Source organism: Euleptes europaea, chromosome 2, assembly GCF_029931775.1.
Source record: "Euleptes europaea isolate rEulEur1 chromosome 2, rEulEur1.hap1, whole genome shotgun sequence".
NCBI classification, from domain to species: domain Eukaryota; kingdom Metazoa; phylum Chordata; class Lepidosauria; order Squamata; family Sphaerodactylidae; genus Euleptes; species Euleptes europaea.
Genome location: NC_079313.1, coordinates 12,477,943 through 12,505,594, shown reverse-complemented (window position 1 = coordinate 12,505,594; position 27,652 = coordinate 12,477,943). Strand labels below are relative to the sequence as shown.

At 46.4% G+C, this 27,652-nt stretch overlaps 3 protein-coding genes across 3 annotated transcripts in view; all 3 read right to left on the bottom strand.

The window, feature by feature from the left end:
* The window catches only part of HNRNPM (heterogeneous nuclear ribonucleoprotein M), a 33,960-nt gene extending 29,666 nt beyond the window's left edge, over nucleotides 1-4,294 (bottom strand). Inside the window, exon 1 of the mRNA XM_056867578.1 lies at nucleotides 4,231-4,294. Coding sequence (XP_056723556.1) covers nucleotides 4,231-4,289 — 59 coding nt within the window. The 5' untranslated portion in view covers nucleotides 4,290-4,294. The remainder of the gene's footprint in view (nucleotides 1-4,230) is intronic.
* The window catches only part of RAB11B (RAB11B, member RAS oncogene family), a 95,690-nt gene that overhangs the window by 24,223 nt on the left and 43,815 nt on the right, over nucleotides 1-27,652 (bottom strand). The window lies entirely within an intron of this gene.
* MARCHF2 (membrane associated ring-CH-type finger 2) lies at nucleotides 12,620-26,421 on the bottom strand. Its single transcript, XM_056867583.1, has 4 exons — nucleotides 26,201-26,421; nucleotides 20,947-21,142; nucleotides 14,146-14,355; nucleotides 12,620-12,794 (listed from the first exon to the last, which is right to left on the bottom strand). The coding sequence occupies exons 1-4, from the start codon at nucleotides 26,374-26,376 to the stop codon at nucleotides 12,636-12,638; spliced, it is 741 nt and encodes a 246-aa protein (XP_056723561.1). The 5' UTR covers nucleotides 26,377-26,421; the 3' UTR covers nucleotides 12,620-12,635.

Genomic DNA, 27,652 nt, shown 5'->3' with positions numbered 1-27,652 from the left:
CAAGTGGAGGCCTCTGCGGTGGAACTTGCGGTTGTGGAGCTGGCTGAGGTGGTTGGGTTGGAACCGGTGAGGCTGGGGTGGTTTGAGCGCGGTGCAAACGTTCATTTTCACAGAGTAGTTGCTCCATTTGGTCTTATAGCTGAGCTACCCGGTCAATCAAGGCCTGGTTTTGGCTCCGCAAAAGATGCATGTCATCACCGACTCTCCCGGTGCGCCTGGATAGGCTGACTCGGAGGTCGGTAGCCCAGTGGGATCCGTCACCATACAGGTCGTCCTCGTAGTCCGATTCTGGCAGGTGTTCTGCAAGGCGCCGTGCGCGTTGCGTGGTGCGAGACGGAGCGAAAGCCGGGGAAAATGTGGACCCAAATGAAAGCCCAAATCCCACAGTGTCTTTAGGACGTACGTCCGCGGCAGCTCGCGCTCGGTCGGCGGCCAATCGTTGCTCCTTTTCATCCTGAGCCTTGGCCGCCGCCGCATCCGCCACTCGTAACTGCTCCTCGGCCTTCTTTTGGTCTGTGAGTGCCTGGTTGGCTTCGAGCTTCAAGGCGGCGGTCTCGGTGACGATCGGAAGGGCTTTTTGATCCAGAAGAGCGAGGAGTGGGGTAGAGTCCCCGCCAAGCAGAGGTTGAACCTGGACAGCTAGAACAGCTGTACCATCCCCGAACATCAGGGTTAACAGCTGCGTTAAATCGGTCACCGTGGTTGTGGTCGGGGGCATTCCCACGAATAGCAATGCTGTCTGGACAGCGACCTTTTGTGCCTCCGCTAGGCACTCGTTAGGATCCGGAACAAATAACAGCGGGGTTCCCCCCGCGCGTGCCCCGGCCATGGATCGGGGCGAGTCGGGGAGGATAGGGACCGCTTCCGAGTCTGGTTGTGTCTCTTGCAATGACAATCTCGCTAGAAAGCGAGTCAAGGTTACCAAGTCCTCTTGTGCTACATGTACTTCTTCCAACAGCCCGTCCAGGGCCAGGAGTTCGCGATGGGAGCTTCGATCTGTGTCCTCAGACGTCCACGGCTTTGCCTCAGCAAGACGGCGCCATTGCATCCGAACATGTTCCACTAGGCGGTTGATTTCTGCATCAGTCTGCAGTGCTTCGATGAGCACATCACGCAGTAGAGTAGGGTCGTCAGGGCAGGTCGACGTTCCCAATAGAAGGGCCCAATGGTTTAAGTCCTCCAGGATTCCACGCGAGGAACTGGTGGTTGAGACGCAGGCGAACCTTCCAGGGCTCTAACCAGGCAGGTGGAAGAAGAGAGTGATTCCTGCCTTAATGTAAACACTTGTCCCCATAGTACTCCTTAAAGCAACAGGTAGTCCAGACAGGTAGTCCAGAAAGGGTTGACTTTATTAGAAAACATACAGGTATTCAGAGCTTGTAGAAGTAATGGCTCTGAACGTCCATGACAAATACCTGGTCTAGTCTATACCAAATTGCCCTTTGTTTAAAAGGGATTAAGTATGCCAGGGTGGTCCAATGTGGGGTTTACCTGTATTGTAATAGAATCAAGGGTCCCAAGCCCTAGGTGGCAAGCCAGAGCCTTAGAAGAATTGAGTTGAACAGTTGGGTTTTTTTATATATACCAACTTTCTCTACCACTTAAGAGAGAATCAAACCAGCTTACAATCTCTTCCCTTCCCACAACAGACACTCTGTGAGGTAGGTGGGATTGAGAGAGTGTGACTAGCCCAAGGTCACCCAGCTGGCTTCGTGTGGAGGAGTGGGGAAACAAATCCAGTTCACCAGATTAGCCTCCGCCGCTCATGTGGAGGTGTGGGGAATCAAACCCAGTTCTCCAGATCAGACTCCACTGCTCCAAACCACCGCTCTTAACCACTACACCACGCTGGCAAGTTTTCGGATTGCGGTCACAAGGGATGCCTGAGGGAAAACACAGAAAATACAGAAAACAGGAACTGTCTCGGCTATGGAGCAGACAATTCCATGTGCAATTTCATGTCAGAGAGTGGTTTAACTCTACTTCTGGGAGAAGACAGAGTTGTGAGGCCTGTCTCTGGTGATGAGCAGACCTGGTGGTTAACTACAAGCTTTAAAGAGAATTCGCCACATAACCTGTACATAAATAAATCTTCTTTGCTGTTTTATTAAACCTTCCACTTCCGTGACCTCTGTACTACTCCTCATGCTCAGTACAAAACTTACCTTACAACAGCAACCCAAATCCTTTGCACTTGCTATCCTGAAGGATATCTTGAAACTGAGGGGAAAGGCTCTCACAAACCCAAGCAGGTTCCCTGAATTCATCAGACCGGCAGTGTGGGTCCCCATGCTTTCCAGAAAAAGCCTGTCACTAGTGACCTTGGGCAAGTCACCCAGTTTTAGCTTAACCTCCCTGACTGGCTTGTTGTGAAAATAAAGACGGTGAAGGGGGAAATATTATAAGCCCCTTTCGAGTCCCGACCTGGGAGGAACATGGAATATACGTGAAGTAAAAAAGGAAATGTTTTAAAATTATAAAAAGCATATTTCCGTAACTAGCCCTATATTTTTCAAATACATAACTTTATACATAGGTCAGTGTTGTACAGTGCTTTACAGTATTCTACCAGGATCAGGAGAAAACCAGGTTCCAATTCCAGATCTTATACAAAATTATGCAAGAGTAAATTTGGATAGTATTTATGGTACCACTGGACTCCCACTGGGTTGTTGCGAAAATAAGATGGTGAAGGGAAAAATATTATCAGCCCCCTTCGAGTCCTGACTGGGAAGAAATGTGGAAGTAAATAAGAAAATGTTTTAGTATTATAAAAAAATATTACCATACCTAGCCCTATATTTTTCAAATACATAACTTTATACATAGGTCACTGTTGTACAGTGCTTTACAGTGGTCAACTAGAATCGGGAGAAAACCAGGTTCAAATTCCAGATCTTACACAAACTTAAAGGTAAAGGTAGACCCCTGTCCAAGTACTGGGTCATTACTGACCCATGGGGTGACATCACATCCCAACGTTTACTAGGCAGATCATGTTTATGGGATGGTTTGCCCTTGCCTTCCCCAGTCCCCTACACCAAAGCTTCTTAAACTGTGGTAACTGAAAGTGGGCGTTGCAAAAAACTGGCAACAGTAAAAGGTAAAATTATATGCATACCAAATAATTACTTTAAAATAAATTTCTTAATCATTTATTATCGGCAAATGTTTATTTGTATACCTATTTTATATACCTATATACCCACGGTCGAGTAAAAATTTCTCGGGCGAAAAGGGGTCGCGAGTAGAAAAAGTTTAAGGAGGGACTGTGGCTTGGTGGTAGAGCCTCTCCTTGGCATGCAGAAGGTCCCGGGTTCAATCCCCGGCACCACCTGTTAAAGGGACTCGGCAAGTAGATGATGTGAAAGACCCCTGCCTGAGACCCTGGAGAGCCGCTGCCGGTCTGAGTAGACTTCGGTAGACCAAAGGTCTGATTCAGTAGAAGGCAGCTTCTTGTGTTCAAGCCCTGGTCTATGCTTTACCCCCAGCAAGCTGGGTACTCATTTACCTACACCAGAGTAAGTCTGCATAGTATTTATAGTACCACTGGATCCCCCAATGAAAAATTCTTAAAGCTAACCACAGCACTAGCACGTTACTTCCGTAGCCTCCCTCGCACCAGGATTCTCCAAATACACGCGTACATACACGCCAGCGGGCGCAACGAGCAGGCCTGTGACGCGCACGGCTCCGTTTCCACGCGTGAATCGCACGGAGGAAGGGTTGCCAACCTCCAGGTACCAGCTGGAGATCTCCTGCTATTTCAACGGACCGCCAGCCGACAGAGATCCGTTTCCCCTGAGGAAAATGTCCGCTTTGGCCATTGGACTCTATAAGGCACTGAAGCCCCGCCCTCCCCCGGCTCCGCCCCCAAAACGTCCCGCCGGTGGCGAAGAGGGATCCCGGCAACCCGGCACGGAGGTCTTTTAAATGTAACCTCCCACAGGCCCCTGTTCTCAACCGGGCGGCGTTTCGGGAAATCCCAAGGGCGGAGAGAGATTTCTCTGAGGCCCACCGGCTGCCTGAAGAAAAGAAGCCCCCCTTGCAGGGTTGGTGGGTGGGGGGTCTCGTCCACCCCACCCCCCCAGGCACCTTCCTGACGCGCCACAAAAACGAGATGTGCGAGATAGAGACACCCGTTAGTTCAAATATACAAATAAGCAGGCACGCGGCCCCCCCGTCTCCCCTTCCAGCCCGCCGCCATTGAGCGGCTCCCCCCTCACAGACCTCTTCGGAGCTCCGTCGCCCACGCCGTTGCCAGCCCCGTTGGCCGCCCCCGCCGTCATGCCTCCGCCGACGGCCGCCGTTCCGGCGTCCGCCATTTTGGCGCCGCTCTCCGCAACCGCCGCCGCCGCCGCCACGACCGCCGCCATTTCCTCCTCAGTGGTGCCGAAAGGGAGGGGCCCCTCGGGAGGAGCGGCGGCCCGCCCCCGCCATTCGCCCGTCTCCCTCCGCGCGGCCAATGAGAGAGAGGGGCTAGGTGTGGCCCCGCCCTTGCTCGTCAACCGACCTTTTCGAAAAGGGCCAATCAGCGGGAAGCGGCAGTTCCTACTCCCGCCCCGTTTCTTTCCATCCTCTTTTTCCCTGCCCCCCCCCATCCCATCATGTGTCAGACAGAGGAAAAAGGACAGAGGCGGGAATGAAAAAGAATAGAGGTTTTTTTAAAAGTAGGCATTGAAAAGGAAGACTAATACTTCCGGTACACCTCGAAGGCTGCCATTGAAAGTGAGAGATTCAAAACAGATAACAGGAAGTATGTCTTCGCGCAACACATAGTTAACTTGTGGAACTCCCTGCCCCAGGAGGTGGTGATGTCTGCTTAGCTTGGAAGGCTTTAAAGGGGGAGTGGACAACTTCATGGAGGAGAGGGCTATCCATGGCTACTAGTCCAAATGGATACTAGTCATGATGCATACCCATTCTCTCCAGGATCAGAGGAGCAGGCCTATTATATTAGGTGCTTTGGACAACAGGCAGGATAAATGCTGCTGCAGTCGTCTTGTTCGTGGGCTTCCTAGAGGCCCCTGGTTGGCCACTGTGTGAACAGACTGCTGAACTTGATGGGCCTTAAGTCTGATCCAGCAGGGCCTTTCTTATGTTCTTATGAGGTCAGGGAAATAGAACATCGTTGAAATTTTGGGAAACCCTTGCGATAAAACGTGTCTTGCTTTTCATTGGAGAAGAAATATTAATATGGACCATGGGTAGGGAAACCTCTCATCCATTTCGTTATCTTTTTTTAAGAGATGTATGCGAGGCAGAACCATCGAATAGATATTTAGTTGCCCTTTGTTTTTAAGCCCTGAAAAATGGGGGAGGTGGACTCATATTCCCATTTTAATTACTCATTGCCAAAGGTCCATCCAGCCAGTATCTTGCTTCCCAGATTCTCTCCCCTAGATCTTGACCTGCACCCAACCTCCTTGACTTCATTTACTCCATTGGACTCTATGTAAATGAGGGGACACATCAGTATTAAAAAGTAAACTGATTTTAAGCATGGAGATTCTGTTCAACTAAAAGAAGAGTTGGTTCTTATACCCCGCTTTTCTCTACCTTTAAGGAGTCTCGAAGCAGCTTGCAATTGCCTTCCCTTCCCCACAACAGACAACTTGTGAGGTAGGTGGGGCTGAGAGAGTTCTGAGAGAACTGTGACTAGCCCAAGGTCTCCCAGCAGGCTTCATTTGAAAAAGTGGGGAATCGAACCCGGTTCTCCAGATTAGAGTCTGCCACTCATGTGGAGGAGTGGGGAATCGAACCTGGTTGTCCAGAGTACATAAGAACATAAAAACATAGGAGTAGAGTCTGCCGCTCATGTGGAGTGGGGAATCGAACCCAGTTCACCGGATCAGAGTCCGCCACTCTTGTGGAGTGGGGGAATGAAACCCAGTTCTCCAGATTAGAGTCCACCGCTCTTAACCACTACACCATGCTGCCTCAGTTGTTGATAAACTTCTCCAACCCACAGCTGCCACGCTAGCTATAGACCAGCGTACTACTTCTCATTGTGGCCAAAAAAAGGCTTCTGTTGTAAGGACTGGGAGAAACAGCTGTAAGTGCAGCAACTTTGAGAGTTTTATTCCGAATTCCTATATGTGACAATCACTGAACGAAATCCCCAGACTCAGGATGTGCTGTCTGGGTTAGAATGATTTTGAAGTGCGTTAGACATCTATCCTGGAGGAGGATAGGGCCCCATCTGTGGCTACTTGTCATTCCTCCAGAGACAGGCTGTTGCCAAAGGTGGTAGAGCCAAACTTGCCACTCTGGCAAAGATGATACGGGATTAGATGGGCATTCTTGGTCTAATCTGGCAGGCCCGGTCTTCCACCATCATGGAAACGATTGCTTTTTGCGCACCCACCTTCCAAGAATAAGAAAAGTCTTATTTTGAAAGAGAAAGTGGCAGTCAAGCAAATCAAAGCAGACTCACTTGTTTCACCCCACACTGAGGGGAGTCTGATGCTGTCATGTTATCTTCTCTGTTTAAAAAAAACAACAACCAAGCATTTTGTCACTGAGTTCCTGTCCTCTAGAAAATACCACAGCTGATCAAGAGGAATCTACAAGGGTCAGAACACACATAAGAACAGAAGAAAAGCCATGCTGGATCAGACCAAGGCCTATCAAGTCCAGCAGTCTGTTCACAGTGGCCAACCGGGTGCCTCTAGGAAGCCCACAAGCAAGACGACTACAGCAGCATCCTGCCTGTGTTCCAAAGCACAGGATACAATAGGCATGCTCCTCTGATACTAGAGAGAATAGGTATGCATCATGGCCAGTATTCATTTTGACTAGTAGCCATGGAAAGCCCTCTCCTCTATGAACATGCCCACTCCCCTCTTAAAGCCTTCTGAGTTGGCAGCCATCACCACCTCCTGGGGCAGGGGGTTCAACAATTTAACAATGTGTTGTGTTTTGAATCTCTCACCCTCCAACTTCAGCAGATGACCCCGCATTCTGATATTATGAGGGAGAAAAGCTTCTCTGTCCACCTCTTCCCCCCCTCCCCAGGAGGGAACCCTTGTCAACTTTCTGCCCCTCATTGCTGAGCGAGGTTGCTTTTGATAAAGGGCAAACTCCCCGAGGGTGGTCCTGCCTCCCACCATGTTATCGCCAGCATCCTGCTACCTACCTAAAAGAGGTGACCTGGCCAGAAGAAAAGGATCGACTACAACTGTTGGCGGCTACCATTCTTATCTCCAAAGGATGTTCTGCATCTGGACAGCGGGCAAGCAAGCACGGACAGAATCTTCTACTCCAGTGGGCTATGAAGTTCCACGCTGGGAGAAAGGAACCTGTCTGGACTGGGAAGCGCAAATGGCCCTGGAGAAAGCCATGCTCAGTGGCCCCTGCCAGCACCACAAGGGCCACTCAAAAGGGGCAAAAATAGGCACTAGCTTACCTGGTCCTTTCTCCTGAAAACTGGAAGCAGTGCGGGAGGCGGCAACGGGTGAGCTGACACTGATCATCATTTCCACTGAAGGACCCAGCCCAAATTGCCCTTGAGGCAGAGCCAATTTGCTGGGGCTTGGCCCTCCTTGAACACATGAAGCTGCCTTATACTGAATCAGTCCTTTGGTCCATCAAAGTCAGTATGGTCTACTCAGACCGGCAGCAGCTCTCCAGGGTCTCAGGCAGGGGTCTTTCACATCACCTACTCACCTAGTCCCTTTAACTGGAGATGCCAGGAAGTGAACCTGGGACCTTGTGCATGCCAAGCAGATGCTCTACCACTGAGCTTCATCCCCTCCCCTAAAGCCTATTGACTTCATATGAAGCTGCCTTATACTGAATCAGACCCTTGGTCCATCAAAGTCAGTATGGTCTACTCAGACTGGCAGCAGCTCTCCAGGGTCTCAGGCAGGGGTCTTTCACATAATCTGCTCGCCTAGTCCCTTTAACTGGAGATGCCAAGAAGTGAACGTGGGACCTTCTGCATGCCAAGCAGATGCTCTGCCACTGAGCCACATCCCCTCTTCTGCCCCATGGCCCTCTGTGAAATCTCCCAAAAGGGGACTGTTATAAGAGACAAAGGGTACCGAGCCCCTCTACGAACCCGAGAAGTAGAAACATGACGCTCAGCAGCAGGGTGGTTGCGCACCCAAAGATTTCAAGAAGGTAAAAAGGAAGCAAAAGTTTTAAACGTGCAGCTGCCTTAGAGGGAATCTGATGGTTGGTTTAGCTCAACTAAACAAGCTAATAGATTTTGTCATTGGTTGGTCTTATGCACATCTAGAAATATTGATAATTTTACAACAGACGCTTGTGTGAGCATGTTACCGTATTAAAAAACCCATGATTGATGTTATTACTTTACATCTGGCCACACAAGACATGAAGTTTTCCAATTTCCGGATGTGTTTTTAATAATAGTCAACCGTGTGGAATATTTCTGTTAACAGTTTATACTGGCGGTTTCTATGTAGCCTGTGTTCCAGGCCGTGTGTTTTTATCATATCGATTGTGTACACTTCATAAATGTAATTATTTATAAGAAGTTATCATTTCCAGCTCAGCCTTTGGGGCTCCCCAGGTTTAGTAGAGCACCAGCTCTCATGCAGAGAGAAGTCTCCTCCCAATAACTGTTAATCTGAGATCATAGAATAGCAGAGTTGGAAGGGGCCATACAGGCCATCTAGTCCAACCCCCTGCTTAATGCAGGATCAGCCTAGAGCATCCCTGACAAGGGAGGGTTAGATCCCCCTCCCCAGCAGCTATTTTATGCTGGTACCCACTGCCATTTCTCAGAATTCTAAAGTGGTCACAGGCTTACCGTGTTTGGGGACCTCTGCTTTAAAAATGTTGGGAAAATTCCCTCCTGCCAGAGAACTGGGGTGAGAGGCGAACGCTGCCGGGTCCTGGTTCGAAGGGGAATGAATTCTTGCCCGACCTTGGCTGTATTCTACACTAACTAGAAAGAATTTCTAATTTAGAAGAAGAGTTGGTTTTTATATGCTGACTTTCTCTACCACTTAAGGGAGACTCAAACCAGCTTACAATCACCTTCTCTTCCCCTCCACACAACAGACACCTTGGGAGGTAGGTGGAGAGAGTGTGACCAGCCCAAGGTCACCCAGCAGGCTTCATGTGTAGGAGTTGGGAAACAAATCCAGTTCACCAGATTAGCCTCCGCCACTTATGTGGAGGAGTGGGGGAATCAAACCCGGTTCTCCAGATCAGAGTCCACCGCTCCAAACCACTGCTCTTAACCACTACACCACACTGGCTCTTTAGATTGAGCCAAAGCCATGGCATAATGCAGGATCAGCCTAGAGGATCGAATCTCTCGGAACCCTTGGCCGTTTCTGCACTAATTATTTGTAACGGTCAATGAAATGTTTTTTATCTTTTTGTGTTTGCACCATTTCCCCTCCCCATTTGGTTTGGGGTACATTTTTCAGCTGTTTAATCTCCATATTTTCGACAAACACTTATACGGTTCCTATATATAAATGCTGGCCTCCCTAACCTTCCCCCACTGTGGTAATACCTTTTTTTATTCAATCTGGTATTTTCTACCTGCTCCCCTAGCTGAAGTTTGTGTGTGTTGCAACTTGTACTTTAGAGGAGCTAGGTAATTTAGTAATGCTTATATGATTTTATAGGGCTATTTTAAAATGTTTTAATGCTTTTATTGATTTAATAGGACTTTTATATTTTGCAAGCCGCTCTGGGCCCGGCTTTGGCCGGGGAGAGTGGGGCAATAAATGGAAATAATAAATATACGACGATGTTTCCCTTTACTCTGTATCCAAGACAAGAGCCCCGTGGTGCAGAGTGGTAAGCTGCAGTACTGCAGTCAAAAGCTCTGTTCATGACCTGAATTCAATTCTGACGGAAGTCAGTTTCAGGTAGCAGGCTCAAGGTCGCCTCAGCCTTCCATCCTTCCGAGGTCAGTGAAATGAGTTGGGGGTAAAGTGTAGACGACTAGGGAAGGCAATGGGAAACAACCCCGTAAACACAATCTGCCTAGTAAACATCGGGATGTGATGTCACCCCATAGGTCAGGAATGACCCGGTGCTTGATCAGGGGACTACCTTTACCTTTTTAAGACAACTTCCCCCGAGGTGCGGACAAGTTTGGGACACCGTCCATTTCTCTGCCCCTCCTTTAACCGGAGATTGAATCTGACAAAGCGCGTGCTGAACAATGAGCCTCTTCTACCCAACCTCTATTCTCTCTGGCCCTGCATTGCCTACGCTAACTGGCAGGTTCTCTGACACAGAAGACAGTCTTTCCCAACGCATTCTACCTGGGAGCCTCAGTGAGACTCAGTGCCTCAGGAGGCACAGAGGGCTGACATACTGCCTGTGGCACTTCTAAGCACTGTTCTCCAATGTGGCAGGAAAGCGGGCAAGGCCCATGCCGAGGAGGTCTTGTAATTGGCAAGTGATTTCCACCATGAAACAGCCACTGCCAGAGGAGTGGGTAAGCAGCAAGCCTCCCTGAGGTACAGGCCTCATGGCAGAGATGGAAATAAATGTGGCTCTTAGAATCGTAGAGTTGGAAGAGACCAACAAGGGCCATCTAGTCCAACCCCCTGCATCACCTTTTGGGTGATATTAATTGCGAATGCGGCACTTTGAAGAAGAGTTGGTTTTTATATGCCAACTTTCTCTACCACTTACGGGAGACTCAAACCGGCTTACAATCACCTTCCCTTCCCCTCCCACAATAGTCACCCTGTGAGGTAGGTGGGGCTGAGAGAGCTCTAACAGAGCTGTGACAAGCCCAAGGTCACCCAGCTGGCTTCATGTGGAGGAGCGGGGAAACAAATCCAGTTCACCAGATTAGCCTCCGCAGCTCATGTGAAGGAGTGGGGAATCAAACCCGGTTCTCCAGATCAGAGTCCACCGCTCCAAACCACCTCTCTTAACCACTACGCACGCTGGCTCTCAGCATGGCTTTGTGAGTTATCGCTGCTTTAATTGGTGATGCCAAGGACTGAATGTGGATCCTTTCACAGGCTGGGTAAGTGCTCAACTACTGAGCAGTGGGGTCCTCAGCATCAGCAGCCCCCATGCCATGGTGGACCACTGGTCCATCTTCCAACATGATGTTCTCTGACCCACAGCAGCACTGCTAAGATCTCAAGAAGAAGAAGAGGAGTTGGTTTTTATATGCCAACTTTATCACTTAAGGAAGAATCAAACCAGCTTACAATCACCTTCCCCTCCCCACAACAGACACCTTGTGAGGTAGTTGGGGCTGAGAGAGCGCGAAGAGAACTGTGACTAGCCCAAGGTCACCCAGCCGGCTTCATGTGGAGGAGTGGCAAAACCAACCCAGTTCACCAGATTAGCGTCCGCCGCTCATGTGGAGGAGTGGGGAATCAAACCCGGTGCTCCAGATTAGAGTCCACCGCTCAGAAGGAAGGGCCTATACTGATACCTGTAAACCAGAGATCCTTAAACTGGGGATCAAAACAGGCGCCTTCTGCATGGGAAGCAGATGCCGAGGAGGCCCTTTGTTTTGGTAAGCCTGTCCTTGGAGAAAGGCTGGAGATGGGTCTTCTTGTCTCGTAAGGGTTTGTGTCCCTCCCCTGAGGCCCGGAGAGGAAACCGAACAACTGCTTGGGTATGCTCAAAGGTTACCAGGTGTTGACAGCACAGGGGGAAAAAAACACCTTCTCTGGTTCAGCGTTAGTTCATTTTTACTCCTCCTGGGATTATTATACTTTAAATCCATTCTCAAAAAAATGCACAGAATCCTCTCGAAGGGATAATAACAGCACTGACAGAACGGAGGGAAAACAAACAGGGAAGGCCAGACTCACTCAAAAAATCCATATAGTGCAAAACAAGAAGGGGGGGCTATAGACACGGGGGGAGGGAGCAGAAAGGGGAGTAAACCTCCCCCCCCCTCAAATTCTTACTAAGAGCACCAATTCATTCCCAGCATGAGATCAGACAACGGGCCGATTTGCAGGTTGGGTTTTCTCACACGTTGGGGGGTGGGGGGACGCCATTTAAAAAAAAACTATCATGCCCATTCCACGGGGTGAAAGTTTCTTGCAAACGCACCTCCCCCCGCCCCAACTTCTCCTACTGTATTGACAGCTGACGTTGAGCCCTGAAAGAAACCTAGGGGTTTGTTTTTTTCCATGGTGGGGGCAGGGAAAGTGGCTAACTCTGTGTGGCAAAGAAAGATGCATTCTCAGCAATTTGCTTGCCGTGTGAAACCAACGAGGAGGGTGGCGTCTGGTGGCGTCAAATCAGGGACGTGCAGATCGGCCCCGGGGTCCTTTGCGTGGGACACTTCAAACGACGCTGGGGGCCCAAACGCAAGGAGGGGGCGGAAATTCAATCATAGAGGTAAAATTATAAACAGTAATAATTATTATAATATAATAGGATATAGGGTTACGGATATAGGGAGACAGCTTTCTTCCCCACATGTTCCTTTGGAGGACCGAGCCTGGCTGAGGGAGGCTCTCGCTGGGTCGCCTCCCGAGGTCATTGCACGCGCCCGGAGATTCCTTGTCGTCCCGTGGTCTTCGGCCCCCTTTGGTCGGGTTGATTGTTCAGACGAGTCTTTTGCCGCAGCCGCCTGGGGGAAATGCGGCCCCACCCGTACCCACCTGGCGTGGGGCTGGGGGGATCCCCCCCGCGCCAAGGCCCCTCCCGGCTCATACGGTCGTCTCGTCAGCCTTCTTCTTCAGGAGCTTGGCTGAGAGCAGGGAGTGCTGAACGGGGTGAGGGTTGCGTGAGTCTGGGAGCATCAGGCGGACTTTCTGATTGGTCCTTCGCCACTCCGAGTACAGCTGGCAATGGTAGCGGAATGAAACCTGATCGGGGTGGGGGGTTGGGCAGATGGCAGAAAGAGAATCAGGGACATTGTGGGACAGGAAGGGGGAGGAAGCCGCTTCTCACCCCCATCCACCGAGAGGCACCTTGCTAACTTGGAAGAAAAATAATATCTATCTTTTAGAAAATAAAAGGCACCAGGCTACCCAAACAGCTGGTTTGGACATCTAGCCCAGGATTCTGTACTCTGATTGGCAGACAAGGTCTGTCTTAACAGGCAATTTATTTTGAACTGGACACACCAAGGACTGAACCTGAGACTTTCCGCATTCATCCTTCCCTTTTCCTGTTTTCCTATTTGTGTATGCTGCCGTCTTTTCAAAGCTAGTTAATTTGGGTTAATGTAACTTGCTGTCCTTCTGGACTTCAAAGAAATTATTTATTGTGCACGCTTGAATAGATTTTAAGCTGCATTAAAAAAAATTGTTCCATAATTGTGTCAGCAGCTGCCTCGTGGGTGATAGATACTGGTTATTTACCAATATCATCTAAATGGATGATCAAAGTAAACAGGTGTGTCCTGTTTAGAGGGACAGAAAAGGCACCCAAGCTGGAATGTATCCAGAGGAGGGCAACAAAGATGGCGAGGGGTCTGGAGACCATCGTATGAGGAAAGGTTGAAGGAGCTGGGTATTTAGCCCAAAGAGGAGACAACTGAGAGGTGATATGATAACCATCTTCAAGTACTTGAAGGGCTGTCATATAGAGGATGGTGCCGAGTTATTTTCTGTTGCCCCAGGTTGGACCAGAACCAACAGGCTGAAATTAAATCAAAAGAGTTTCCGTCTACACATTAGGAAAAACTTTCTAACAGTCAGAGCGGTTCCTTAGTGGAACAGGCTTCCTCGGGAGGTGGTGAGCTCTCCTTCCCTGGAGGTTTTTAAGCAGAGGCTAGATGGATATCTGTCAGCAATGCTGAGTCTATGACCTTAGGCAGTTCATGAGAGGGAGGGCATCTTGGCCATCTTGTGAGCATGAAGTAGGGGTCACTGAGGGTGTGGGGGGGAGGTAGTTGTACATTTTTTGCATTGTGTAGGGGGTTGGACTAGATGACCCTGGTGGTCCCTTCCAACTCTATGATTCTATGACATGGGTGTTCCCCGAGTGCAGGGACCTGGCTCCACTTTGTCCCGGAGGGATGCATAAGTTCCCCACCACCACCACCACCTTGCAGGAATAAAATAAACCAGGGGAGTGATTCTCACTGGGGAAACCAGGGCAAAACAACCCCCCTTTCCTTGGCTTTTCCACACAAATCGTACTACAGCCTAAAGAGGATTGTGGCAGAGCAGCCAACATGTGCAGATATCCTCCCCACAGTGCACCACTCACCAGTGTCCAGAGGACATAGATAGTAAAAAGTGCTATGGTCAGCGCAATCAGGCCGATGGCTTCCAAGCGGCTGTTGAACTGCAGGTGATCCTGGGCTCCGCGGAGGCACAGCCAGCCCGAGATGGCAGCCAGCGGGGTGATGAAGAGGAAACACACCATGTCGCAGAAGAGGGTCCGCTTCTCGTTGCGTGGCCCGGGGTCCTTCAGCCACTGCAGGGCAGGAAGTACGGGAACATTAAGCAGGCAGAGGAATATACGTGGCAAACACTTCGCTGGGATGAGGGGGAGATACAGGTTCAGCGTCCCTTATCCGGACAGCTCAGGACCAGACGTGGTCCGTATTTCGGATCTTTCCGTATTTTTGAATATTTTCATATACATAATGAGATACCTTGGGGATGGGACCCAGGTCTAAACACGAAATTCATTTATGTTTTATATATTTTTTATATACACTTTATACACATACCCTGAATGTAATTTTAAACAATATTTTTGATAATTTTGTGTATACTGAACCATCAGAAAGCAAACTGGAATGTGGCTGAGGGCCTGTGAGTAACGCCTGGACGCCGGCTCAAAAAAGTCCAGTTTTCGGGTCAGTCCAAATATCAAATGTCCAGATGAGGGATACTCAACCTGTACAACCAAGGACTATCAGCAACCCTAGACTGACCACCTGTTCCCATATGAGCTTGCTTGACTGTGTCACGGTTGGACAGTCTGAATAGAGAGATCCAGGCTCTGATTGGCCACTGGAGAGTTTCAAGCAGCCGATAAGTTCGCTGGGTGATGTTGTACCCGTCACTCTCTATTTGAACGGCCTGTCCCTTTGGAGGGAAGGTGGGATTGATGGATAGCTAAAATTATCCCAATTTGCCTGTAATTCACAATGGCCGGCTTTCATCTGGTTGCCGTTACCCGCCTTGTGCATTCAGAGGAGGCAGGAGGCAAATGTTTTTGGAAACAATACCAATGAAAAGGGCTATGGTGCATGCTCTGGGGAGGAACAAATGCATCCATAAGAACAGAAGAAAAGCCATGGATTTTTTTTACGTACTCAAGAGATGATACTTGATATGAAAACTTCCTTACAGAAGTCAATTCAAGATTCTGAACAGAAAGTGCTCCACAGTATTGCAAAGGTCGAAGAAAAGCTCGAACTCAACTCTCAAGAAATAATCAAAATCAAACAGAAACAAGAAGACATAGAGACATCAGTAACTCAACACACTACAGAGCTCCGAGAACAATCTAAAACAATTCAAGACCTATCAGTTAAAGCTGATGCACATGAAGTGAAATTCAGAGACAAAAACATCAAATTTCGTGGGATCCCTGAATGATTCGGGAAAACCAGTTTAGAGTCAGACATCAGAACATTACTTCATGAAAACTACGAATTTGACGAAGACGACACCTTGTTGGAGTACTGTTATAGAATAAACTCAACTTATGCCAGCAAATATAATAAACCCAGGGACATATTGGTGAGATTTGTCCACAAAAGAACCAGAGATTTGCTGCTTAGGACACAAAGAGACGTTCCCTTGGTCTGGGAAGGAAACTCAATACTGATCCTATCCGACCTTCCGGGAAGTGTCTTAGCCAAAAGGAAAGAGTACAACAATTTAAAACAAGAATTGATAAAGAGACAAATCAGGTTCCGCTGGCTCATTCCATACTCTTTAGAAATTTCATTGCCACAAGGGAAAAGAATAGTTCACAATCAACTTCAAGCTGAAGAATTGCTCGAGGAACTAAAAACACCAAGAGACTTTCCTTCGAAGGACTCGGAAGATACTCCAGAAACAAGTTCAAGCAGTTCTCATCTGACTCAGAAAGATAAAAAACCGCTTGAAAAACGAGAACTACGGAAACATAAGAAAACTTCTGAAGGAGACAAATTAGACCAAGCAGCAGCGCTCTAGATTCGATTTTTAATTCACTATGGGCCATTTACAAATTGTATCACTGAATATCAACGGTCTTAATTCTCCTAATAAAAGAAAGAGAATTTTTCATAGTTTAAAGAAACAAAAGAAGGATATTGTCTGTCTTCAAGAAACACATATCAAAAAAGAACATGAAAAAATTCTTCAGACGAACTATCTTGGGACCCCCTATATTGCATCGGCCCAAGTGAAGAAGAGAGGTCTGGTCACCTACATTAATGAGAATATCTTAACTGTTGAGTCATATTGCAGACCTAGATGGACGATACCAAATCTTAATTCACCACGGATTAGATGGAATTTGCTTCACATTAGTACATATATACGCCCCAAATGCAGCAAAAGAAAGTTTTTATGAAACATTGTTTAAGAATCTTGCAGATTGTCATCAAGGAGAAATTATATTTCTAGGAGATTTTAATGCGGTTGTAAATCCAATGATTGATATATCCCATAACAGTACATCCGGAAAATTACCGAAGAATGTCTTTCAATTCATGAAGGAGTTCAACTTAATTGATGTATGGAGAATGAAAAATCCAAGAACAAAAGATTTTACATTCTATTCAAACCGTCATGGATCACATTCTAGGATTGATATGTGTTGGATTTCCAGATCTATGATAACAAGTGTAGATATGATACAGATTGTACCTAGGACACTCTCAGATCACAATCCAATTGAATTGACTTTGCTACGAGGAAGATCAGGAATTAGGAGATGGCGGTTAAATGACCAAATACTGCAGAGGAAACAGATACTTGAACAGTGTAAATGTAACGTGAAAGAGTTCTTCGCTTTAAACAAGACCCCAGGTATGTCCGATTTCATTGTATGGGATGCTAGCAAAGCGTTTATTCAAGGAAAAATGATAGCTTTAAATTCCAAAATCAGAAAAGACAAACAAAAGAAACTTATAGATCTCCTAGAACAACTAAGAACACTGGAAAAAAATTCAAATTAAACCAGATAAAACTACTCTCCGTGATATCAAGATGACAAAACATCAGATTGAAGTGACAGAAACAGAAGAAATTAAAACAAGAGTTAAATATGCCAAGCAAAGATTTTTTGAAAGAGCGAACAAACCCGGCTGATTTCTAGCCAACCAGCTCAGACAACAAGAGAAGAAATGAAAGATAACCGGTGCAAAAGTTAATAGCATAACTTACAATAAACAGGGAGAAATCGAAAAAATATTCGTTGATTACTACAAGCAACTATATGCGAAGGACGATCTGCAAGAACAGGGGCTATCAAGCTTTTTATTAGATGCAAAATTACCCAAGTTATTACCAGAGGAGCAAGAGAGTCTCAATCAGAAGATAACAACACAATAAATTGTTGATGCCATAAATAATCTGAAATCAGACAAGCAGAATTCAATATCACTAAAGGCACCAGACAAGGATGTCCACTTTCTCCACTTCTTTTTGATTTGTCAATGGAGGTTCTCGCGAATTATATAAGAAATGATCCAAATATCAAAGGTCTCACAGTAGGAAATGAAGAACACAAAATTAAAAGCTATGCAGATGATGTTGTGTTAATATGTCAAAACCCAAAACAAACTCTTCCATATGTTCATTACCATATCATGGAATTTGCAAAGTACTCCGGCTACAAACTGAACAAAGCAAAGACAAAAATTTTGACTTTTAATACTACAAACGAAGACAATCGTATTAAAGAAATTACCAGATGTCAAATAACAAAGGAGTCAGTCAAATATTTGGGTGTCAGCATATCATCACAAAACAAGACACTTCTAAGATCAAACTATTTGAAAACCTGGGGAGAAATAGAAAGGGACCTAAGCTCATGGTCCAAAATGAATATTTCCTGGTTGGCAAGGATATCGGTGATAAAGATGAATATACTTCCAAGACTAAACTTTTTATTTCAGTTTCTTCCGATTTATTTACCAGACAGAATAATAGAAAACTGGCAAAAACAAATCAATCGTTTTGTGTGGAATGCGAAAAAGCCAAGAATTAGATTCAAAGTCTTGCAAGACGAAAAGAAAAGAGGTGGATTAGCATTACCCAATCTCAAACTATATTATCATGCTGCCTGTCTAACGTGGATTGCAGAATTGATAAAATATCCCAAAAATAGACACATCATTCTAGCACACTGGTTCCCAACCAGGGGTCCGTGGAACCCCAGGGGTCCGCGAGAACTAAATTAAGGTCCGCGAAACAAAGTTATAAACCCATAATAAATTAATATTTTCAATTAAAAGTTCTCTATTATAAAAATATATATTCAAATATTATTCTAAGTTTAATGTTTAACTAACAGTTATGATTAAAGTTTATTTTCAAATTTTCGGAATTTTTATTTTGAACCTTGGGGTCCCTGCACCAAACAAAAAAGTCCTAGTGGTCCCTGGTCCAAAAAAGGTTGGGAACCACTGTTCTAGAACGAGCGGACTTTGGGCAAGGATTTCATAAAGTTTTGTGGGACCCATCAACTACAATCCAAATGGATAAAGTATTAGAAGATTGTGATATCAAGATGGCGATATTGAAAATTTGGAAAAAGTATAAAAAAAAAGAATCAGTCCCTCTCCACCATCTATAATGTCTCCAATTGAAGATTATCATGACAACGTCAAACTGAAAACAGCTGTTCACTTTACTTACAACGATATGATAGAGCCTACAGGAGAAATTAAAAGTTTAAACAAACTTCAAGAAAATTTTCAAAAGCTAAACTGGCTGACCTACCTTCAACTGAGGTCCAATTTACAAAAAGATTGTCTTTACCCTCGACCATTTCGAGAATTGACAGAATTTGAATTGATATCTAAGAATGATACTCATTTATTAGGAAAAATTTACAAACTCCTCTTGAAATATGATACAGAAGAAGAACAAGTGAAAACCAATATGATCAAGTGGATGCAAAATTTCGGTGAAATGATCACTATGGAATCATGGAAAAAACTCTGTACTTCCGAATTGAAATATACTGTGTGCCAAGAAGTGAAAGAAAATTGGTATAAAACATTCTACAGATGGTACTTGACTCCAAACATGATTTCACAGATGATTTCCTCTGGAAAGAAAGGCGTTTGCTGGAAATGTCAAGATACGGATGGTTCCTACTTTCATTTTTAGTTGACATGTCCCAAATTACAAATGTTCTGGAAAAAGATCCATCAAGAACTACAGACAATAACAAAAACGAAGATAACACTAGACCCTAAATACTATTTGCTTATGGTCCCATCAAATTTGCCTTTGAGATTTCATGATGTTTTTAAGTATGCCACAACGGCAGCCAGAACAATTCTGGCAAGAACTTGGAAGCAAATGCAAATACCTGAAATAGAAGATTGGAAAGAAAAATTGCTAGACTACGCCACTATGGCCAAAATGACTTTTATGCTGAACCCTAATTATAATGAACTTACAGAACAATTTGATGAAAAGTGGGAATCATTTTACACTTATATGACCTCTAGTTAATCAAATGAATGACATATATTGAACAGTACTAAAATGAGTAACAGGTAATGTGTTATTTAATACGCTCCAGCTATTTGTTAAGTAATTTCTGGGCTTTCAAACGCTATATTTTTAACGTGTAACAGTTAGAAAGTTTGAATGATTTTTATATTTTTGTAATCACTTCTTTAGACATACTATATCGCATTTAATCAGTATTTAGGCTTGGTATATGTCACTGTACTCGACTAAGTATATTTCTCAACTGAAATTGTCATATTGTTTTTGTATACCAAACGGTTTACCCTTCCCTTTTTTCCTTTTTGTATCCCTTTAATTATAAAAAATAAACCTTAAAAAAAAAAACAGAAGAAAAGCCATGCTGGATCAGACGAAGGCCCATCAAGTCCAGCAGTCTGTTCACACAGTGGCCAACCAGGGGCCTCTTGAAAGCCCACACTGCAGCAAACAAAACGACTGCAGCAGCATTACCCTGTCTGTGTTCCACTGCACTTAATATAATAGGCATGCTCCTCCGATCCTGGAGAGAATAGATATGCATCATGACTAGTATCTATTTTGACTAGTAGCCATGAACATGTCCACTCCCCTCTTAAAGCCTTCCAAGTTGACGGACATCATCACATCCTGGGGCAGGGAGTTCCACAATTAAACTATGTGTCGCATGAAGAAATGCTTCCTGTTACCTGTTTTGAATCCCTCACCCTCCTGCTTCACCATCCGGAACACAACAGAAATCCCCAGGTATCATCCCTGTTTTCCCCATTGCCTCTTCACACAGTTTTTTTGGGTCTTCCATACATCCCTGCTCGTGTCCAGCAAACATTTGGTACAGAATCTCCACTTCTAGTTTGAAAAGGCTCTTGGGGCACGGGAGGGCAAATATGCATTACAAACTAGAAGGGAAAAAAATTAGGGTAACGGCATCGCTGTTATAAGCTGGTCACCCCTGTGGGGAAGAGGATACGGAATTCAGAGGCCGTTGGCGTGCTCTACCAGGTCTGTCCTTACGACAGGCTAAAGCATCGCCATTCCTTTTTTTAAAAAAATATTTTTTAATTGTTTTTATAAAAGGGCACAGAAAACAGAAAAAGGGATACGGGGAGAAAGGTCAAATCTAATTCGTCTTCTGAGCATTATACAGTCTAAAATATCATCATATCAAAATATCATCATTCATCTTAAGCGTCTAAACGTTACCATCTGCATTCATTAAATAATTTCTAAATTAATTCTCTACATTCTTTGTTTTTAGTAAATGTTCATGGCACGTGAGTAATAATCATACAAAGGTGAGCATCATTATTCCTGAGCTGAGCACCAATGCAGCCAAGCCCTGGTTAGGACACCGAGCAGGAGAGACACTCACCTCTGTCAGGGGTCGGGGTCTTCTCTCCACAACAAACTCAGTGTGGCAGAGTTCGCAGTAGCTGGTGTTTGAGGAGGAGAGCCACTTCTCCAGGCAGCTTTTGTGGACGGCCCCCAGCGTGCCGGTGCAATCACAGGGGGACAGCAGGCCCTCTCCGCTTCCACCCTCATGGCAGATCCGACAGATGGGGCCATCGCTGCGGGAGAGAGGTGAAGGAGAAGAGGCTGAAGCTGCTATCGGAAATGGGGGGGGGGAGAGCAGGAGTGACAGTCTTACCCATTACAGGGGAATCCTCAGGTGTGGACTGTGTGTTTATCATGCATTGTGCCAATACCAAATCCAGAAAAGCAAAGCACTTCGGTCTGTGAAGCAAGTTCCTGGGTCTCATGACACCCAGAACCATCCACGCTTGACAAAACACACCCCCATGGCTTATTACCTGGAATTTTCTAGCAGGACTACAGCTGAACATCAAGAAGACAAAAGTAATGACTACAAGAGAGGTACTCAACTTTAAGGTTGACAATGAGGAAATTGAAATTGTTGAAGACTTTCTATTCCTTGGCTCCATCATCAACCAAAAGGGAGACTGTAGCCAAGAAATCAGAAGGAGGTTGAGACTGGGAAGGGCAGCCATGAAGGAGATAGGAAAGATTTTGAAGTGTAAGGATGTGTCACTGGCAACCAAGATCAAGTTAATTCATGCCATCGTATTCCCTATTACTATGTATGGGTGTGAAAGCTACACATTGAAGAAAACTGATAGGAAGAAAGTAGATTCCTTTGAAATGTGGTGTTGGAGGAGAGTGTTATGGATACCCTGGACCGCCAAAAAAACAAATCAGTGGGTTATAGATCAAATCAAGTCTGAACTGACCCTAGAAGCTAAAATGACTAAACTGAGGCTATTGTATTTTGGCCACATTATGAAAAGACAAGAGTCACTGGAAAAGACAGTCATGCTAGGAAAAGTTGAAGGCAGCAGGAAAAGAGGAAGACCCAACAAGAGATGGACTGACTCAATAAAGGAAGCCACAGCCCTCAGTTTGCAAGATCTGAGCAAGGCTATCAAAGATAGGATATTTTGGAGGACACTGAATCATAGGGTCGCCATGAGTTGGAAGCAACTTGACGGCACTTAACGCACACAAGATAAAACCCAGCATTGGCTTGCTTGTGCTCCGTCCCTGATGCACAACAGAGAAAGACCACAGTACATCACCTTTCTCTCTCATAAAGTTGTGCCCTCTAAAAGGAAACACATTTCACCAGGCAGGTAGACATACTATGGAAGAATACAGAGCTGTCACTAGGGACATGCCTGGCTGGACCCAATCAGTGTACCACTGGGGAAAGGTGAATAAAACAGATAAAACTACAGTAAAAAGGGGGTGGGGAGATGAATTCTGAACCCAAGGTTTGATTCTGATGTCTCTCCTGCTCTCTTAAATAATGTTACCTTTTCTCCTTTCTAGCCCCTCGTGCCTGGAAGTCCCCGCTAGAACACCTGTGTGATGTCGCTGCTCTCTTTGTTCAAATCCCACCTTTACTTCAAGCACAGGTCACTGCACTGGCCGCCACCCACCCCTCTTTGTTCCCTCGCCCCTTCCCTCTTTCCTTTTTTGTCATTTCCCCATTGTTTATGTCAGATGCTAAGCCACCTGGAGGCAGGGAATTGGGCTGGTTTTGCCTGTCTCCCTCCAAAAGGCACTCTGTGCTTGCGCAGTTCCAGCCTGGAAAAGATCCAAGGTGCAGGGGGTCAAACAGGGGGTCAAGCACTCGCTTCCCCAATGGTGCCCGCCTGCCCGAGCAAGCAGCAGTCGCTGCCAGTAGAGGACAGTGCCCAAGGACAAGGGAGCAGGCGGGAGCTTGGGTGATCGGTGGCGACAAGCTGTCCGGAGATAGGAAGAGCAACTCTGGCTTGCTCGTCTCCTCCCAGGCATCGGGGGCTTCTACCAAAGATAGAAGCTGGGTACCCAAGGTTGGGTGGGGTGAAAAACATATAAATAATGAAACCCATTATACACGTTTACAGATAGATATACACACATATACAGACAATATAAAACAGACCAGGCATGTAATAGGTTTTTTAATATATTACCAATTACACAAACATCTGGGCTGTATATGTCTCCCATATAAGATGTGTGGGATTATCAACCTGGTAAAACAATTGACTCCTGAGGAAGGCCATATAGGCCGAAACGCGTCTGGCATGTGGTTATAGATAGCAACCTTAGGAAATGCCATTGTGCTGTTTTAACGTATTTAAATTATTTTAATCTTGACATAGCGCTTCTAATAAATTATATTTTCATTATTAATATATATTTTTCATCCCACCCAACCTTGGGTACCAACTTCTGTTTTCTAGGTTGGGTTTAATTCCCCTCTTTTTTCTTCTACTTCTACCAAAGATAACTAGGGCTGCTGATGAGGGATACGACATTTGGAGTCACCCGGCTAAGATACCACTGGGGGATAACAGCAGCATAACCAAGCAGGTGTCCAAATGTTGTATGAGGCTCACAGTGAAAATCTAGGATCCCTGGCCCAAAAAGCATTCCCCTGTCCTCTACCAGGACCACTGCCTTCTCGGCTCTGGCCCTAGCCTGGGGGAACGCAACGCTCTGCGAGGTTCGAGCCCTGTGGGACTTAAAGCAATTACGCAGGGCCTGTAAAACACAACTGTTCCGCCAGGCATATGGTTGAGGACAGCGACAGTTTTTCCATGACTGGCTTCCCCTTCCTCTCCTTTCTTCTTCCCACTAATAGAAAAAGTATTAATATTGCTTATTTATTTATTTATATTTAGAATTTTCTAACAGTTAGAGCGGTTCCTCAGTGGAACAGGCTTCCTCGGGAGGTGGTATGCTCCCCTGGAGGTTTTAAAGAAGAAGTTAGATGGCCATCAGTCAGCAATGCTGATTCTATGACCGTAAGCAGATGATGAGAGGGAGGGCATCTTGGCCATTTTCTGGGCATGGAGTAGGGGTCACTGAGGATGTGGGGGGGTAGTTGTGAATTTCCTGCATTGTGCAGGGGGTTGGGCTAGATGACCCTGGTGGTCCCTTCCAACTCTATGATTCTATTCTATGATTCTATTTGGAGCCCTCCCTCCCCAGCAAGCCGGCTCAGGGCAGGTAACATCATTTAAAACATTACATAACAATTGATAACTAATAAAATCAGCAGTAAAACCCCTAAGACCCTACAGCAAAGATGGCGTATAAATTACTAAATGAACTGTAAGCGCCGTACAGGTGGGCCCCCTTCCAAGCATAGGTTATTGTTATATGTTATTGTTTTATAGATGTACTGGTCGCTGTTATAGTTAAGGGCGCCAGGTTTTAATGCTGTTTATAGCTGTATTTATTGTTGTTTTATCTTTATGGATTGTTTTAAATTGTTTGAATCAGTTTGTTAGCCACTCTGAGACTGGCTTGGCCAGGAAAGGGTGGCCTATAAATCCAGTAAATCAAATCAGCTCTTGCCACCCTGGAAATATCAGCCTGGCCAGCTGCTGGGACTCTTCTCTGCTGGCAGAGGGCCCACCAGAGACCATCATGCCACAGGGCCCTGAAACCTTAGAACCGTGAGGATTTCCAGATGTGGCTTCGTTTTCTGCAATATTTCTTTTTGCTTGTACCGTCACCTGAAATCTCCCGGCCCTGCAGCGCCTGTGAGAAAGCGTCTGGCTTGTTTTCACATAAAAGAGAAGGCTGCATGCAGTAAGCCAGCAGGTTTGAAAGGATCTTTTTACATCCGCCTTGAGTCTCAGTGAGAAAAGGCAGCCTGTAAATACAGTAAAATATACAAAGTATATAATTTCCAGTGTGGCTACGGTAACACCTCCGGGGCAGACAGCAGTGCCAAATTCAACTTCTGTACGACTGGCTTTCCCATCGGGGAGAAAATAAACTATGTATCGGCTGCTGGAGGTATCAACTCTTGCACAAACCAGCCAGGGGATTAAGAACAGGGCCACACACTGCATCATGTTGGGCATCTGATTTACACCCGGTTACCAGAAGCTGGGCTATCGAAGACATTCCATGGAGACAGGAGACTTCACAGTAGGGGAGGGGGGGTAAACTCTCTACGGATGTAAAAGGAAAATGACTTTGCACATCCTCACTACAGGTTGAGTATCCCTTGCTTAGGACCAGAAGTGGTCCGTATTTTGGATCTTTCTGCATTTTGGGGGCATGGCTCAGAGGTAGAGCATCTGCTTGGCATGCAGAAGGTCCCAGGTTCAATCCCCGGCATCTCCTGTTAAAGGGACCAGGCAAGCAGGTGATGTGAAAGACCTCTGCCTGAGACCCTGGAGAGCCGCTGCCCGTCAAGAGTTGACAGTACTGACTTCGATGGACCAAGGGTCTGATTCAGTAGAAGGCAGCTTCGTGTGAGATATCTTGGGGATGTTAAGTGCCGTCAGGTCACTTCCAACTCATGGAGACCCTATGAATCAATGTCTTCCAAAATGTCCTATCTTTAACAGCCTTGCTCAGGTCTTGCAAATTGAGGGCCGTGGCTTCCTTGATAGAGTCAATCCATCTCTTGTTGGGTCTTCCTCTTTTCCTGCTGCTTTCAACTTTTCCTAGCACGATTGTCTTTTCCAGTGACTCTTGCCTTCTCATAATATGACCAATAGCCTCAGTTTAGTCATTTTAGCTTCTAGGGTCAGTTCAGGCTTGAGTTGATCTATAACCCACTGATTTGTTGTTGTTTTTTGCCATCCACGGTATCCGTAACACTCTCCTCTAACACCACATTTCAAAAGAAACCACTTTCTTCCTATCAGATTTCTTCACTGTCCAGCTTCCACACCCATACACAGTAATAGTAATAATAATGCCTGCATGCCGGCTCAAAAAGTCTGGTTTTCAGGTCAGTCCGGATATCGGATGTCCGGATTAAGGATGTGTGTGTGTGTGTGTGTGTTAAGTGCTGTCAAGTCGCTTCCGACTCATGGCGACCCCATGAATCAATATCCTCCAAAATGTCCTATCTCTGACAGCCTTGCTCAGGTCTTGCAAATTGAGAGCTGTGGCTTCCTTTATCCTGTGGATAAAGGATACTCAACCTGTATAAACTCAACCCTAAACTTAGTTTCCAGAGCTTCGGGGCTTTAATGGGTGCTGATCTGAGACAAACTAACGGACCTTTGACTAACTAGCGAGGCTGAGCTCTTGGTGACCATACAGCCCATTATCCAGCAAGCCTCGAGGAGGGGGCACAGCGGGCTCACCTCTGCGTCCCCAGGGCTTTGATCACCGTGGAAAGCAGCCGGCCATCCTTGGCAGTGACCTGGGTGACATACTGCGGCCGCCCGAGGTCGGAGTCTTCCACGGACTTGGACAGCGCGGCGCTTCCAGGACAATCGCACAGCGAACCGGGAAGATGGCAGCAGTCGCCCGTCGTCATGGCAACAGGGAACGCTCGTGCTTCAGCAGCCCGATTGTGAAGTCATGATGAGCCTGGAGCGAGAGAGGGGGGGGGATGGGAAACTGTTCAAAAAGGGGGCTGGGGGAGGACACTCAGTTTGGCCCTATGCTATCCCACAGACAGCCTCACCACTGCCCATTCGCGCTGTGGAACACTGTACGTTGTCTCAACGGTGCATGGTATCTGTCACCCGTTGGAGCAGGGCCACGGCTCGCTTGCTGGAGCACCTGCTTTGCATGCAGAAGGCCCCAGTTTCAATGCCGGGCATCTCCAGTGGAATAAATCAGGAGCTGAGAAATTGCCAATCAACTGCCCCGGGCAAACACTGGCCACTGATCGGTCAACTGTTGTTTGAGCAGCTTTGGACAATTCCCTGAAGCCAAGGATGCATAGCGGAGAAGAAGAGTTGTTTTTTATACGCTGACTTTTTCTACCACGTAAGGAACAGGCTTACAATCGCTTTCCCTGCCCCTCCCCACAACAGACACCCTGTGAGGTAGGTGGGGCCAAGAGAGCCCTAAGAGAACTGTGACTAGCCCACTGTCACCCAGCCGGCTACAAGTGCAGGAGTGGGGAAACAAATCCAGTTCACCGGATTAGCATCCGCCACTCATGTGGAGGAGTGGGGACTCAAACCCGGTTCTCCAGATCAGAGTCCACTATAGCAAGATATGTGAAACCATCTCCTCTGTAATAGATGGCTTCCCAAGGAGATCCAGAGCAATCTGTCTTTAGAATCAAAGAATCATAAGTTGGAAGGGACCACCAGGGTCATCAAGTCCAACCCCCTGCACAATGCAGGAAATTCACAGCTACTTCCCCCCCACACCTAGTGACCAGAAGATAGCCAAGATGCCCTCCCTCTCATCATCTGCCTAAGGCAGGGGTGGGGAACCTTTTTTTCACCAAGGGCCATTTGGACATTTATAACATAATTTGCGGGCCATACAAAATTATCAACTTAAAAAAATTGGCCGACCAAGCCCCAAGCAGGCAGCTGCCCCAGATGACCCCCCCCCCCAATGTGGGCAAGCAGGCAGGTATCCAACCAGTGGCATCTTGGGCGGTCCTAGCAGCTCCATAGCTATCGACTTCTGCAAGAGGGAAAGAAGGTTCCTTTTCTCTGCAAAACAAAATCACATCCTCCTTGAATAGATGCTATTCCTGTCCGCGGGAAGGGGCAGATCGCCAGTCTTAGATCCTTCTGAGCTAGAGATCTGCCAGGACCCACGAAGGGCCAGACCAAATGACTTTG

Coding starts and splice junctions, on each gene's coding strand:
- MARCHF2 (XM_056867583.1), bottom strand. CDS start 26,376: ATGACGACGGGCGACTGCTGCCATCTTCCCGGTTCGCTGTGCGATTGT. Junction 21,143..26,200: donor AAAGCCCTGGGGACGCAGAG/GTGAGCCCGCTG, acceptor TCTCTCCCGCAG/CGATGGCCCCATCTGTCGGA. Junction 12,795..14,145: donor TCTATGTCCTCTGGACACTG/GTGAGTGGTGCA, acceptor CACCCCGATCAG/GTTTCATTCCGCTACCATTG.